The 16201-nt window shown below is 46.8% G+C and overlaps 1 protein-coding gene across 30 annotated transcripts in view; it reads right to left on the bottom strand.

Annotated features, from left to right (window-relative positions):
• Nucleotides 1–16201, bottom strand: part of BBX (BBX high mobility group box domain containing) — a 218417-nt gene that overhangs the window by 52314 nt on the left and 149902 nt on the right. For all 30 annotated transcript variants that reach the window (XM_053311696.1, XM_053311701.1, XM_053311703.1 and 27 more), the window contains 3 exons: nucleotides 9869–9936; nucleotides 3464–3541; nucleotides 1474–1554 (listed from right to left, as the gene is read on the bottom strand). In XM_053311696.1, coding sequence (XP_053167671.1) covers nucleotides 1474–1554; nucleotides 3464–3541; nucleotides 9869–9936 — 227 coding nt within the window. The remainder of the gene's footprint in view (nucleotides 1–1473; nucleotides 1555–3463; nucleotides 3542–9868; nucleotides 9937–16201) is intronic.

The raw sequence follows: 16201 nt of genomic DNA, 5'->3' as shown, positions 1-16201 counted from the left end.
TGGGGAGACCCCCGGAGCCGGGAGGCAGCTTTTCGCCTCCTCTCCGGGGGTCTACTCACAAGTAACCATGGTGCGGAGCCGCGGCTACTCACGATTGGGAAGCCCGGGTTTGCGGAGAGCTCGGTCCGCAAACCCGGGCTTCAGGGAGGGGTAAAAAAGCGGGCTAGCCACTAGTAAGCCACTGGGCTCGCCTAAAATTAGGCAAAATTGGGCTAGGCTCCCCTATCCCGATTTTGCCTGATCGTGAGAATATCCCCAGTAATATGCTTGCAAACTGCAACCTATTTACTAGTAATAACAAGAAGAGCCAGGCCACTGCTCAATTTATCCAGTAACCAGAGGTGTGATTTTTGTTTTGTTGTGTGCAAAACCTAAGGATCAGCTTGAAGTAGGGATAGAATTTGTTTTTAAGAGTCAACAGGAGGAGAGATCTTGTCACTTTATATTTCCAGAGCTGACCTCCTGCACTAAAAGATTTTCTAGAGATGTGCTGTGAGAAGCACTAGTTCAAATTAAGCCTTATTTCCAGATGTAGCTATGGGAATGTGGTGGTGGGGAGGAAATAAAAGGAGTGTATTAAAAGCAGGGTTTGGAAGGGGAGAGAAGAAAAGGGAAGCTGAAAAGACAAAAAAGGGGGGGGGGAGTTGAAAATAGAGAGGAAAATTAGGAAAAATGAGGAAGAGAGAGAAAGTAAGTTTTGCGTCTAATGATATATGTAGATTCCCCTGCCCCCAAAAGAGACAACTCATCTGATACCCCAAAGATAATCAAGGGAGCTGGGCCAACATTGGTCTAACTATTTCTGGTTGGGATTTACTGGTTATCATTGGGCTTTTTTCAAATGGCGGGCCCTTTCTATAGCAGTGGTAGCCAGAGATTAACCCCAAAGTATATGTTGCCCAAGTATGCACTTGGATGTTGCACTTTGGTTTCATAATAGGGACTGGGAGCAGGGTCTTTGTTCAATCATAATGTTGATGAAGTTTTGTAAGCTCGCCATTCTGGGGAGAATTAAGTTTATTTCTTTTATCATTGGATTTTATTAGCATTTTTGGTGATTGTTTAAGCCCTTATTTTAAAGGGAGTAGAATTTATGTAAAACAGTTTTGACTGTAGGTCTGAAAGCAATGAGATATAATGATTTCATCATCATCATCATCTATTGGGGCAGGGGGGATAAGTCTATTTATATCCAAGCCAAATAAGACTTTGAAGTTCCTTCTCTGAGGCAAGAATTAGGAGCTCCTGAAACTCATATCCAAGCTCCAGAAGTAGGGGTGCTTCTTATATAAACTAAATCAGTTGCATGAACTGATAGTTTGCATGAACTACTGCTTATATGTTTCAAATATTCTTACTGTATGTTTAAGGACCATGGCTGACATGTGCCACAGCATAACACCTTGCTGCAACAGCTTCCCAGTAACATTACACTATATTTCTTCTCTTCAATAAAAATTAGAATTTTAATACCTCTGAAAACTGAAATAGTGCTGATTCTTCACTTTCTTTTGCATCTGCAGGAGCATCTGGTTGTGATGGACTTGAGGAGATCTGGAGGAAAAACAATTTCCAATATAACAATTTGACTATCATATGCCAATATAGTCTTTTGTATTCATCTGAGAAGTTAAAAAAAGTGTCTTGTACTTGTGGCTCTTCAGGACACAAAGCAGTACAGGGAAGTCTTTTTCCTCAGGGACTAGCAACTGGCAAACTGTGAAAAACACCAACGTTATTTGCAATACTAAAACCTCTGGTAGAATCAATAAGACAAAGAAAATAGAGTCACTAACGTAACAGCAAGAAAGTACATCCGTTTGCAGCTAAACCAAATCTCTTGTGTTGACAGAAAACAAATTAAGCATCTAATCTAGAATCTTAAGCGTGTACAAAGCTCTAAAATGATCCTTCTAGTAGCTTGCTGAATGAATTGTAGAATAGAATCAGAATTTCCAAATTAAAATAAGCGGATATTAATCTGAACATGCTTAGCTGGTCTTGGACGTAAACTCCACCAATATCAAAGGAACCTTCTTATAGGAGGTAAATGTATGTCTGAATCCTTAATATTTTTTGGTGGTATCTATCTATTTCTATATTTCTCCTGGGTGTGCCTTCGAATGTGCATCCCGGCTGCCCAGCTGATTGGCTGGGCGGCAGGCCAGGCCTGGCGACGGTGGCCGCAGGCCTGGCCCTGGAGGCGAGGCAGCGGGTCCAGCCGCGGCCGCAGTGGCAGCACTCGGCCCAGCAGCCTGAGCCCATGCCCGCCTGGAGACTGGGGCAGAAGGTGGGGGTGGAGGAAAGGTAGCCGGCCTCAAAGAGGCCGGCAAGTGGCGGCAGCGGCCCTGGCAGGCTGCGGAGGCAGCACTTGGCGCAGCGGGCCTGTCCTCAAAGGCGGCAATCAGCCCGGCAGTGGGCCAGGCCGCGGAGGCGGCTCACGGCCAGGCGGTGGCAGGACCGGGCGCTGAGGCCGGGCACCTGTGGGAGAGAACTGGGTGGCGGGACTTCCCTGTTTGCCTCCCGGGAGGAGGGGCGGCAGCGGAACACTTTTTGGCTGCCCGCTGCCCGGTAAGCAGATTAAAATAAAATGTAGGGGGAGGAGGGAAGGTGGAGGAGAGAGGGCAAGAGAGCAGGGGGGAAGGGAGAGACAGTGGGGCAGGGGGGAGGGGCAAGGGCAAGAGAGAGTGGGGTAGGGTAGGGTAAGGGAGTGGGGGAGGGCAAGAGAAAGTGGGACAGGGGGAGAGGGAAAGGGCAGGAGAGAGGAGCAGGGGTAGAGAGACTGGGGCAGGAGGGTGAGAGAGAGGGGTGGGAGGGCGAGAGAGAGTGGGGCTGGAGGGAGGGGAGGGGCAAGAGTGTGGGGCAGAAGGGAGGGAGGGGGAGGGAGAGTGGGGCAGGAGGGAGGGGGAAACAGCCGGCCCCAAAGAGTGCACAGATGCTCTGTGTGGGTTGGCCAGTAGTACTGAAATGTTCCAGTATGCTAGCTAGAAATTTTGTCTTACTGTACATTTAATGGCGATCTTAAAACTGTCTAGTCAAAAAATGCATTTGGAAGATTATGATTTACTCAATTGTTTCAAAAGAAATCATAAACATGATGATCCTTTCTAAGTCAAACACTTTTTCATCCTATTGGTTTCAATGGGTAAGACTGAAGCACATGAGTCACATTCAAAGTGAAATCCATGTGGCTTAAACTTGCAAGTTTAACTCTACTACTGAAATAAATAGTGCTTAAAAATGCTTAATTTTGACTAGATCATAACAGTTATCCAGCCAAATCTTCAACTGCTAATACTGTCCTACTATTTGTTTTTAGTGCTTACGCTATTTTATCTCCTCTGCCATTCTCTAAATAGTTGTGGATTTTTGTAATTTTTAAGACTGTAATTTAGCTTATTTTATTTTAGTTTATCTGAAAGGTTAATCAGTAAAATATAGATAATCATTATGAGAAATTCACCTCAGCGAACTGAAACAATGGTGACTTTAGACATTCGGTAGAGTTAGATGAATCAGAATGACATGTACTTGAAGAAACCTGAAACAAATATTACAGGAAAGACAAATTCAGTAACAGAATTCTATATCATGCAAGAAATATTTATGTAATAAATCTGTTAGTCACCCTTCAGCACAAACTCCCTGGGCAGTATGATATAAATAGATTAAAAAAATACAATGAGCAGTATCCAGATTAAATTGTTCAACAGTACTACTCAGGAGCTACTTGACAGGACTACTTAACTTCAACAGCTCACATGTTCTGAAGCATAAGAAGTACAGAATAGGAGATCTGTCCATGCATCTGCCAGCAAGATTGTTGCTAAGCAGTCAAATGTGTGCAGAGTAGAGATGAGCAGAATGTTCTGAGCTCAGAACATTCCGACTCAGAACAGGCTGTTCCGAGTGTTCTGAGCTCGGAAAATAACACCCCTAAAAATGGGGTCCTGTTCCAAGCTCGGAACGGAACAAGCCCATTCTGTTCGGAATGTTTTGAGTGTTCTGCTTTTTTAAAAATTTAAGATAGTGAGAAGGTGTTTGTGGTGAAAGGTACATTTAACATTATATTAATCCAAGCATTTACAGATACCTTTAAGTTAAATTAATGGAAGCTCTCTTACAGGTACACTTAACATTAAGGTCATTGATGCTCTTCTTAATTACTAGAGGTAACATGCCAGGCTGGCATTGGAATCCAGCACTGTGCTTCAGCCCTGAGGTGGTGGTGTGTCTTTGTAGTTCACATGGCCTCTCTGTATGCGTGGTGGCCACGTGAAGTCTGGAGACCTCCTGCAACACGGGATACTGGCCATAGATCCATGGCAGAGGCTTGCAGTGCCAACCTGGCATGTTACCACTGGTAACTAAGAAGAGTTTCAATGACTTTAATGTTAAATGCTCCTGTAAGAGAATTCTGATTAAAGGTACTTTAACTTAAAGCTACCTGTAAACTCTTGGATTAATGTAATGTTAAAAGTACCTCTCACTTCCCCCCAGCACTGCCCTCTCACTATCTTAATTTTAACAGAACATTCCAAAAGGAACTTGGTGAAGAGGCATCTTTTGTGACGATTCTCTTTATTTAGCAGGGGGAGAGTAACTGGCCCTATCCACCCCCAGCACAGTACCTCCAGTGACTGTTGCTGGTGTCTATCTTATGTTTCTTTTAGATTGTGAGCCCTTTGGGGACAGGGATCCATCTTATTTATTTGTTATTTCTCTGTGCAAGCTACCCTGAGCCATTTTTGGAAGGGTGGTATAGAATTATTGCATTTGTTCTTAGTGCCTGTTCTTGTGCAGCCAGTATTAAACCCTCTGTTTCTTTCTTCAAGTAACCATTCTTAAGCCATTGCCAGGTCTTGGTGATGTCTGATTTTCCACTTATATTGTGCAAATATTGACCATGCAGGGGCTTATTTTTCCACTTTTCTGCTCAGTTCTTGACTTGTTCTTTCTTGTAGGCCTGCTTTGTTTCATTGGTGTTAAATAGTTTCGTGTTATTGACCATTTGAAGTGCATCTTCTTCACTGTCCTTGATATATTCTTCAAGGCCTCTTTTCTCCTCCTCTATTGTTTGATGGACTTGCAGCATTCCTCTTCCACCTGAGCTGCGAGGGAGGTAGAGCCTATCTACATCACTGCAGGGGTGCAGAGCATGATTGATGGTGATGATTTTCCTGGTCTTACGATCTAGCGTCTCTAGCTCTGCCTGGGTCCAGTCTATTATTCCTGCAGTGTATCTGATAACAGGTATAGCCCAGGTGTTTATGGCTTGTATGGTGTTCCCGCCATTGAGTTTGGACTTGAGGATTTTTCTAACTCTCCTGATGTATTCACTTCCACTTTTTATTTTAACTTCAGTGTGTGCGATGTTATAAGCCCGGAGAATGCCAAAGCATTTGTAATGTTCTTTCTCTTCCAGGTTCTTGATGTTGCTTCCATTGGGCAGTTCTATTCCTTCTGTTTTTCTTATATTTCCTCCGTTCATTATTAATGCAGCACACTTGTCTAGTCCAAACTCCATTGCTATATCGCTACTGAATATACAGACAGTGTTTAGCAGTGATTGGATTTCTGACTGGGACTTTCCATACAACTTCAGATCGTCCATGTACAGCAGATGGTTTATTTGACTTGATGTTTTATATGTTTGGTATCCGAGGCCTATTTTGTTTAGTATTTATGAAAGTGGGGTATTATTATTATTATTTTGATTTCTATACCGCCCTTCCAAAAATGGTTCAGGGCGGTTTACACAGAGAACTAACAAATAAATAAGATGGCTCCCTGTCCCCAAAGGGCTCACAATCTAAAAAGAAACATAAGACAGACACCAGCAACAGTCACTGGAGGTACCGTGCTGGGGGTGAATAGGGCCAGTTACTCTCTCCCTGCTAAATAAAGAGAATCACCACGTTTAAAAGGTGACTCTTTGCCAAGTTAGCAGGGGTATTTGCCATCATGCAAATACAATGGTTCTGGTCATGGCATTATGCTAGCACTCTGGGCACATATGCTGGCACAAATATTTAGATTAAAGATGCAAGTTTCATCCATCTACATGAACCTAGGATGCTCCTCTTCAACTGCAGATACACCATCTCCCTCTTTATAAGCATAATGCAATGTGTCTGTGCTACAAATAAACAGTTTTACAAGCTTTTCATATCTGGAGTACAGACCTAGATTTCAGCCGTATGCTGATTGTTGTTTGAGCTGAAGAAGTATAAATGGGCACATGTGTACTTTCAACTGAGCTAGGATAATATGATGGTTAGAAGCAAGAGCTGCCATTCCATATCCCAGATCATATACTCAAAAAGGCCTGCCATTCCCTCTCAACCTCAGTATGGGGACAATTTTGTAACACTGTGGTAAAAATACTTTCTAACATCCTAATGAAGCATGGGTGCTCTTAGTAGCAGCACCCACGCTTTGCAAGCTGCTCATGCTGCTTCCAAACCGCTGGTGGTATTGTGCTCTTGTGCAAGAGTGCAAATACTTTCTGAAGCTTGCCCAAGCCCCAGAAATTATTTGTTAGACCAGAAGCATGCTGCATGTCCCGCAGTGATGTGTTTCTGGTCTAACAGCATTTTCTGGAGCATGGGCAAGCTCCAGTATCTGTGTCCTTGTATAATACTAACCATGCTTCAGAAGCAGAGTGAGGGCTAGCAAAGCATGGGCACTGCTGTTAAGATCATCCATGCTTCATTAGTCAGGATGTCAGCCATGGATTACAAGAAAGTACCTGATAGAGTAGGTGTTTATTTGTATTAGAGATAATTACAAAAGAAAATAAGGCTATTCAGCAAGGAGGGTGGTGAGGGGGAAGGCAGGGTTCCACCATAGCACATGCAAATGATCTTCTCTGTGCAGCATAGATTGATCTCCAGGAATCCCATAATGCACTACACAATGAGCATGGTGCATTAGGGGATTTCCCCGGGAATCGGGCACCTCTGTGTATGCTTGGGCTGTGTATACCCTGAGCGTATACATGGCCCTGTACCTGAGGTGAGGGGGCACTTATGCCCTTTAACCCAGGTAAAAACCCAGATACAAAACTTGAGCTTGCAGGGCAGGCAGCACCAGGATCAGCCTTGAGCAGCCCTACCCAGGTAGGGCTTTCCTAACCTGGGTAGGGCTGTTCGTGTGCATAGCCTTAACATCTGTCAGGGCTGAACTATGGGCAGCAGCCATTGGCTGCATAGGCTTTAAGCTAGGACCAGGAGAGCCAGACAACCAGTCAGGGTTTAGGGAACAAAGCCAGTTGCCAAGGAAATGAACACACACACAGAGACAGAGCAACAAAGAGACCTTGAAACAGAGGCAAGATCTGCTTCAGACAGGAAGCCTCTTATACTCTTCCTGTCTGCTGGGAAGCCAACTGGTCTCATAGAGAAAGACCAGCATAGGATCTGGGGAGTGAAAAGCTGCTGCAGTGCAACAACTGACCACAAGAGGAAGTTTTAAGCAGAATCTCAGCCCTAGGAAACTCTGACAATATCACGTCAAAAGATACAAATTCACACTATAACTAAATCTTGAAATATAAACAACTAGCTGGTCCGGGAACAGAGCATCTGTGCCTCGGGCCGGCCCACTCACTGCCACTGTTCTCCACCACCACCACGCTGGCATGCTTGGCTTTCTGGCTGGCTGGCTGCTCCCCCCCCCCACTGCCCGCTTCATGGGCCCCCCTGCGCTTTCTGGTGGGACAGCCGGCTTCCTCTCCCCACCCCATGCTTTCTGGCCTCCTCCCACCCCCTCCTCCCGGTGGCCAGGCCCAGCCTGCCGCTGCCTCCTCCAGCCAACCGGCAGCTGGGCCAGGGACAGGCTGGCCTGCTGCTGCCTCCTCCTCCTGGCGGGTGGCCGAGACAAACCGGTCCACCATCACCTCCTCCAGCCAACCGGCGGCCGGGCCAGAGCCAGGCCGGCCTGCTGCTGCCTCCTCCGGCCTCCTCCACCCAATGGGTGGGCCAGGCCACCTGCCGCCACTGCCTCTGGCCAACCGGGGGCCAGGCCAGGTACAAGCCGGCCTGCCGCCACCATTGTCTCAGGTCCCCGTCGCTATCCCCAGGCAGCTGCTCTCGCAAGAGCTGCCACCCAAGGGATTATTGACAGGTATGCCTAGGAGAAATAAATATAAACAATTATAACTGAAACATGAATTTGTTACAAATTTACCAAGAAAAAAAATGGCAGCATTCAGTTTGTGGTGATTTATATTTTAATGGTTTAGATTTAGTCATGATGCGAGTTTGTATGTTTTGGCATGTGATATTTTATTTATAATGGTTTGTTTGGTCTGTCATAGGGGTGTGCACCGGACCGCGGACCTGCGGCTCGGCACTGGGGTGGGGGGGTCCATTAAGGGCGGGGGGGGGCTTTACTCACCCCTCCCGCGCTTTGCTGCTTCGGCGCCATAATTACTTTAAAAAATGCGCCGCAGTATCATTTGCCGCTCCGGGGCTCCTTCTTGACTGCAAAATCGGGCGGCAGGATACTTCCCTGCCGCCCCCAAAGCCCCCTCAAGCCATTTGAGCGCTTTAAATCTCGCCCCGGACCGAGTGCTAAAGCGCTCGGGCGGGCGGCGGGGAGATGTCCGTCCGGCCGCCCGCCCCCTTCCCTGCCTTCTGCGAAGTGCAGGGAGCCTTCTGCGCGCGCGCGCGCAGAAGGCTCCCTGCACTTCGCAGAAGGCAGGGAAGGGGGCGGGCGGCCGGACGGACATCTCCCCGCCGCCCGCCCGAGCGCTTTAGCACTCGGTCCGGGGCGAGATTTAAAGCGCTCAAATGGCTTGAGGGGGCTTTGGGGGCGGCAGGGAAGTATCCTGCCGCCCGATTTTGCAGTCAAGAAGGAGCCCCGGAGCGGCAAATGATACTGCGGCGCATTTTTTAAAGTAATTATGGCGCCGAAGCAGCAAAGCGCGGGAGGGGTGAGTAAAGCCCCCCCCGCCCTTAATGGACCCCCCCACCCTAACCCTCCCGAACTAAAACCACCCCTTGTCTGGACCGGTTCGGAGGCCAGTAGAATGGCCTCCGAACCGATCCGTGCACACTACTAGTCTGTCATATTTTAAATTATATATAATTTATTTCTATAGTAATGCCACTGAAAAAATCCACAACCAAAATGTTGGGGACATCAAAAATATATAAGGAACACTAAAACTTCCAGCTATTTTCTTGTAATATGGGTACATTTATAGCTGTTTCTAATCATTCGCCTGCCCTGGATAATAATACTGGCCCATCTTAGCAAGGCTGATGTATTTTGGAGACAATAATAGTATTTCAAGTTATTTGTTCGTGGTATTTTCAACATTTGGGCAAACACTTTGTTGTCAGCAAAGTATAGACAATACTTTGATCTAAGTGTTGATCTAAATTACATGTCAGGGGGTGGGATAAGTGATTTTAGCACTTAAGAAAAATGCTAAACATTCTGCAGCATCATTAACTACAATGTATTCAAATTCTAAATCACCAATGGAACAAGTCTGCATCAGGCACTGTACAAAAGAAACAGTTCCTTCTTTGAAGGGCTGGGATTTTGTGTTCAGAGTACGATTACATTCTAAGAACAGCTTCCCCTTAGGGTTTGACTCTTTCCTTCAGTTCTTCACTAATAGGGTAACACTTTAGTTATAAAAAGCTTGATTCTGTTCTTCTTTATAGCACAAAAGTGGTTCCGGTAGCTCAGCTGATACAAAGCAACAGGTTTTATATCTATTGGCTGGCAGAATGATGACCCCAGATAAAAGCACCATCAAATAGTTATTGAAATAGGTTATAAGCCATACACCACATGCATCTAGCATGCCTTTTCTTGATAAAAGAATCAATGTGGAAAGAAAATGGCTTACCTCCTGTGCAGTCAAGGCATGTTCTCCTGCTAACAGTAGCATACTGAGGCCTCCCATTTGTGTAGGATCTGACAGAGAGAGAGAGAGAAACAAGAGAAAAATATAGCGGCTGTCACCTTTTCACATGCCATGCTTGTTATGGCTGTAATGTCACGATCAGAAGAACAAGTCAAGCTCCTGCTTTCCAATACTTAACAATGGAGAAGTGGTTGGGGCAGTTATGTGCCAGTCCTTGCATTTTCCTCAGCATCGGTGTTGGGAGGAAAACTGGGGGTTGTTTCACAGTGTTGCCAAGGGGCCCAGAGCACCGAGGCCACAGGGTGTCAAATGAAGAAGCCTGTGCCTTTCTTTCATGCTCTTGTGCAGGAAAGGTGACTCACTTGTTTCTTGGTTGTGGTGCCCGGAGCGCATAAGCTGACTAGTGATCAAATGAACATCTCCAAAGTGACTCCCATTCCTGTTCTTGTACAGGAAAGAGAAGCAAAACTGGGGTGGGAGTGGGGGATTTGGTAAGCAAACACAGTTTTGGCTTGGCTACAAAGTCCAAGCCAAACCTATAAACCCTTGTATATAGAAATACAGGTCAACCTAGTTAACTGCTATTCATGGTTCCGCATATCCACGGTGACATAATTGACACCCAACCTAGATATCCACGGATTAAAAAGGGGGTAAAACCTACATATCCGTGGTTTGGGGATGGCCAGAAATTACCTTGGATATCATTCCAGATGTGATTTTCTGCATTTGGTACAAAAAAACCATTTTCCCTGTGAAAAATTGCAAAAAAGAGAGGAAGAATTTGGATTTTGGGGGGACCTTGCTCAATATCCAGAGACCTGTGGACCACGGTAGGGCACCTTACCTCACTTCCCCACCCCATTTTTGCCCATTTCCCCCAGCACTCAGGAACCTAACCCACGGCCCCACCCCCATTGCCACAATGCCGTTTTCCAGTTATAGCAGAGAACGGAACCCCCGCAGAGAACGGGGTTCACCTATACACAAATGTTTCTATTGCCTTAAACTAACTGGGAATCAGTAATGAGAGCAACTCTAAAGACTACATCCCTTGTCAAAGAGTATAACTTGAAATGCACTGGGATAGAGGAGTTTATCTGCCCTGCACAGTAGTTTGTTCTTACTTTTTTGTATTGTGCATACTAAGCATGCCACTGAGGGGAAAACTTGATAATAAGAACATAAGAGAAGTCCAGCTGGATCAGGCCCAAGGCCTATCAAGTCCAGCATCCTGCTTCACACAGAGGCATGCTCTTTCTCCTGCTGCTGCTCCCCTACAAATGGTAACTATGAGGCTGGAGGTGGGCTATAGCAATCAGACTAGTAGCCATTGATAGGCTTGTCCTCTATGAATTAATCTAAGCCCTTCTTAAAGCCATCCAGACTGGTGGCTGTCACCACATCTTGTTGCAGAGAATTCTTTAGGTTAATTTTGCATTGTGTGAAAAAGTATTTCCTTTTGTCGGTCCTGAGTCCCAGGAGCTGAGTCCCAGGAGCGGATTCCACTGAAAAGCGATGAAGGAACCTCTAACTATATACAGTTAAAAAATCCCACACATTACATCCAGGAAGTCCTGGTGAGCAATAGCTACAGGGAAAAAGATCCTTTCACGGTAAGAACCAATGTTCCTTTCCCCCCTGTGCTGAAGTTCAAGCCCAAGTGATTTGATACTATGGGAGGGAAGGATGTACTCAGACCTGTTGTAGCACCCTTCAGCCGAAGGAGGAGTAGAAAGCCGGAAAAGCTGCTGAACTGCACGTGGAAAGGGCTATAATCTCAGCTGGAACAGGTAAGCTTAGTGATTCATAGGTCAGTCTAATGCAAACCTGAATCCATCTAGACAGAGTAGTTTTAGAGACCCTGCACCCTAAAGAGGATGGGTGAAAGGAGATGAACGAGTCTGACTGACGAAACTCCTTGGTGCGTCTGAGGTAGATGCAGAGAGCTCGGTGAACATCCAGCTTGCTTGCTTATTTATTTATTTAACACATTTCTATACTGCCCAAAACGCAGGTTCTCTGGGCAGTTTACAGCAAGACAATAAACAACCAATAAAAAGATTTAAATATTTCAACAATTAAAATTTAAAACATTAAAACACAATTAAAACAATATCTAATTAAAAGCAACAATATCCCAATAAGCCCAGGACAGATCCTGCCGATATACCGAGGATCGCTCTTCTTGGTATTGTTATGTGGGTGATCTACGACTAGGAATCCACGAAGCGTTGGGATCGAATTCAGGTGGAGCGTGGGATTCTTCCTTAACCGAAGTGCAGTCGGGTTCCTCCACAGCAACCAAGTCCAAACCCCCGATGGCACAGGCAAAGCAGGACACATCGATACTGAGGGTTTTTGCACTGAGTGGAGCGACGCCATCTTGGCCTTCTTATAGGTTGGGCCTGAAGATCCCTTGGTGTCTGTCAATCTCTTCAGCCTAGGGGCATGGGTTCGATCTTGATTTGTTGGGGAGTGCTTCTGAGTCTTAGACTTCTTCTTCTTTGTCTTTACCCCCCAGTGAATTCGGGGGAATCGCAGAAGCCGTCTGAGGCTGGTAAGAGGGGAGCTCCTCTGACCGTGCCCTATCGTTTGCCGAAGGCCGAGCTTCCGAGGGTGAAGATCCCGATAACAATAACTTGGGATTGGTGAAAGGTAGAGTTAACCTTTGGAATAAAGGTGGGGCCTAATTTCAGAACCACTGAGTCCGGTTACAACAGACAGAGCTCCTTACACACTGAGAGAGTGCCCAACTCAGAAACTCTTCGAGCCAAAGTGAGGGCTACTAGGAAGAGAACCTTGTAGGAAAGAAGTTTAAGGGATATGAATGTGAGAGGTTCGAAAGGGGGCAGGGAAAGGGCATTTAGGACCTTGTTCAGGTTCCAAGATGGAAAACATTGAATGGGCAGAGAAGCCAACTTGGAGGCTCCTCTAAGGAAAAGTGAAATGTGAGGGTGAAGCATTGAAGTGCCTGGAGACACAATGTCAAGTACTGAAGCTACAGTGGAGGCTTGCCTTTTTAGAGTGCTGGGTCGAAGGTTGATGTCTAGGCCAGATTGTAGGAAAACCAGGACTTTGGGAACCCCCACCAATAGAGTATCCAGATGATGTCTACGTGCCCATCTGGAAAATGTTGCCCAAGTAGTTTGATATATACTCTGCATCGAAGGGTGGTGGGAGGCCAGAATGGTTATTTTGCACCTGGTGGGAATAACCCTTGATTGCTAGCTTCAAGCGCTCAACCTCCAAACATAAAGTTGGAGCCACTCAGGATCAGGGTAAGTGAGAGGGCCTTGGTAGAGAAGATCTCTGTGACGAAGAAGATGCCATGGATCTCTTATCAAGAAGTTGACCAGATCCGAAAACAGGGTCGTCTGGGCCAGTGAGGGGCTACCAGAATAAGCTCTGCCTGTTCCATGTGCATCGCGTTATGATGGCTATCGGAGGAAAGGTGGATAGTAAGACCCGTGGCCAAAGTAATGTCAATGCATTGGTTGCTTCCACCAATGTGGAATTGGTTGCTTCCACCAATGAGTGTGGTACCTCAAGAAGAAGTGGGGAATCTGGCAGTTCGAGTAGTGAGGTGAACAGGTCTACCTGAGGGTTGCCTAGGCATTTAGTAATCTACTGAAAGATGTCAGGTGGAGTGCCCATTCTGCTGGATCCACAATTTGACGGCTGAGCCAGTCCACCTGAAGATTGTCCATGCATCTGAGTTGTTCTGCAGTCACCAATGCTAGATAGTCCTCTGCCCACTGAAAGAGGAGGTTGGATTCCCCCATCAATGCTCTGGAGCATGTGCTGCCCATGCGATTTATATGGGCTTTGGTCATGACATTGTCTGTGCATATTAGCATGTGACTTCCCTGAATAAGGTGGTGGAATTGCAGGAGAGCTACTCTGGATGCCCGAAGTTCCAGCCAGTTGATGTTCCTTTCCCCTTCAACAGCAGACCACTGACCTTGGACTAGATGCCCCTTGCAGTGGGCTCCCCAGCCCTGGAGGCTGGCATCTGTGGTGATACTGATCTTTTTTTGGGGGGGGGGTGTCTGTCAATGGATGCCCCTTGTTGATAGCTGGTGAGTTCTACCACTGGAACGATCAGCGGACACTTGATGGGAGCCTGATCTGCTGATGTACTCCAGACATTATCAAGTCCTCGTAAAGCAGGAGGAGCCATTGAAGAGACTGGGAATGCCAAATGGACCAGGGGTATATTCCATATAAACTATCATGGACCCCAGAACTTAGGACAGAAGCATCAGATCCACAGAGCAGGAGTATAGGAGCAGTTGGAGCACTGCAGTGAGCTTGTCCTTCCTTTCCTGAGGTAGCGACACCAAAGTTTGAGCCGTGTCAAACATCGCCCCTAGATGATGCAGATACTGTGAGGGTAGAAGGTGACTCTTTTCCACGTTGACTATGAAGCCATGGTTGTCCAGACATTGGAGTGTCTGATGTTCGTACGCCAGGGCTTGTTGAAAAGATGGCTCTCCAGAAAGGGGTGTGTGTGCACCCCCTGCAGGCGGAGGTGTGCTATGAGTGACACCATGATCTTTGTAAATAACCAAGATGCCGATGAGAAGCCAAGTGGGAAGGCCTTGTATTGGTAGTGTTGGCCATCGTAGGTGAACCTGAGGAACCTCCTGTGAGTTGGAAGGATGGGGATGTGTAGGTAGGCTTCCGACAAATCCAGTGAGGCCAGGAAGTCATTTGGGAGAATGGCCTCTTTGATGGACCACAGGGATTACATCCTAAACTTCCTCTTCTTTGTGAACTTTTCGAAGCGTTTGGGATCCAGTACCGCTTTCCAGGAACCATCCTTCTTGGGAACCAGGAACAACAGTGAAAATGGGAACAGGTGGAGGCAGGACCGGAGAAACGGGTATAGGAGGAGGTATCACAGGAGGTAAAACTGGAGGAGTAGGTAGGATAGGAGGAACAGGAGGCAATACAGGAGATACTAGGACGGTAGGTTGCACACGGGGGTATTTAGGTGTAGGCGGTAAGGATTCCAATGAAGAAGAATGGTGGTACCTTTTATGCCTGGCTTTTCTTGGAGCAAAATGCCCCCACTCATACAAAGGAATTGCCTTCCTCCCAAGGCTAGAATCAGGTGAAAACTAAGAGAGGCAACTATTAGGGTGGAGGGGCCGGGGTGTGCGTGTATGTGTGTGTGGCACTGGCCTGGTGGGAGACAGTTTTGAGGTGGCAAATGTGGAGGATTGATTAAACGAAGGCATTCCTTTGCAAAAAACCTCGAGCCAATTAGTCACATCTGGAGGAAAGGGACGTACCAGCCCTGGGGGGTGGGGGACAGTGTTACCTTATGGTAGTCCAGATGGTCTGCCCAGAGTATTGCCAGGGGTGTCAGGAAGAATGCCCAAACAGTTCTCTGGGGGAGGAACATTGCCCTTTGGGCCTGGCGGGAGCATGGGATCCGGGGTCTCTTTTGGTGGCAACTCCGCTCCTGGCATGATCGGGTGGTGTGCAGAGGGACTGCACAGGCCAGTCAGTTCCTCCACAGCAACAACCACAATGGTGGAGATGTTTTTAGACACCAATGTGTTGCCCAAAGCGCATAGGTCATCTCCCCTTTGCCTGCCAGCTCTCTCAGTGGAGCATCCTTCGCCTGTAGTTTGGTCTTTTTGCAGACCATTTGGATAATTAAGTGCTCACTAAGGTGTACGGAGGCTGAAGACTTCTTTCATTTTCTCTTTGGGAGCCCAGGCTGCTCCTTTCAGTGTGTAGTCTTCTTGGAGGCTTTTTTGGCTGGTAAAGCTGCCACCATTGTAACTGCTGCAGCCGGAGAGGGAACGGAGTGAAGTGGGGCAGGAAAAGCCGATCTAGCCCTCAATGGGGCACTTGGAGCCAGTTCTAGCTTTTGTGCTGACTGGGGGCCCTCCAAGAGGGAACCCCCTCAACAGCTCCTCTGCATGAGCATGCTCCATGTGGGAGCTGGGTAACGATAAAAGCAAACAACTAAAAATGAAAGTAAAGTAACAAAGCCAATCAGTCTAATAGTATAAATAAAAAAGCAAGTTTTAGAATTGTGTAGGAACAAAAAACATAAGCCTAAGGCAGCTCCCTTCCTACCCTCACACAATCTAGGAATTCAGGTAAGAAGGGGAGATGAACAAACACTGAAAGACAGATGAACTAGCCTGTAAATCGCAATCTCTTTGAAGAGCTCTTTTACAGCCCTGCAAGCCTCGAGCAAGACAGGACTGGAACTCAGATTGGTGACCTCCGGCAGCAAGAACTAGTCTCACAGGCTTCCGGCCTATCTCGAGAACACTCAGTATACAACCA

This window comes from Hemicordylus capensis, chromosome 3 (assembly GCF_027244095.1).
Source record: "Hemicordylus capensis ecotype Gifberg chromosome 3, rHemCap1.1.pri, whole genome shotgun sequence".
In the NCBI taxonomy this organism is placed as follows: domain Eukaryota; kingdom Metazoa; phylum Chordata; class Lepidosauria; order Squamata; family Cordylidae; genus Hemicordylus; species Hemicordylus capensis.
The sequence above is the reverse complement of the archived record's forward strand: the minus strand, read 5'-3'. Positions and strand labels throughout refer to the sequence as shown.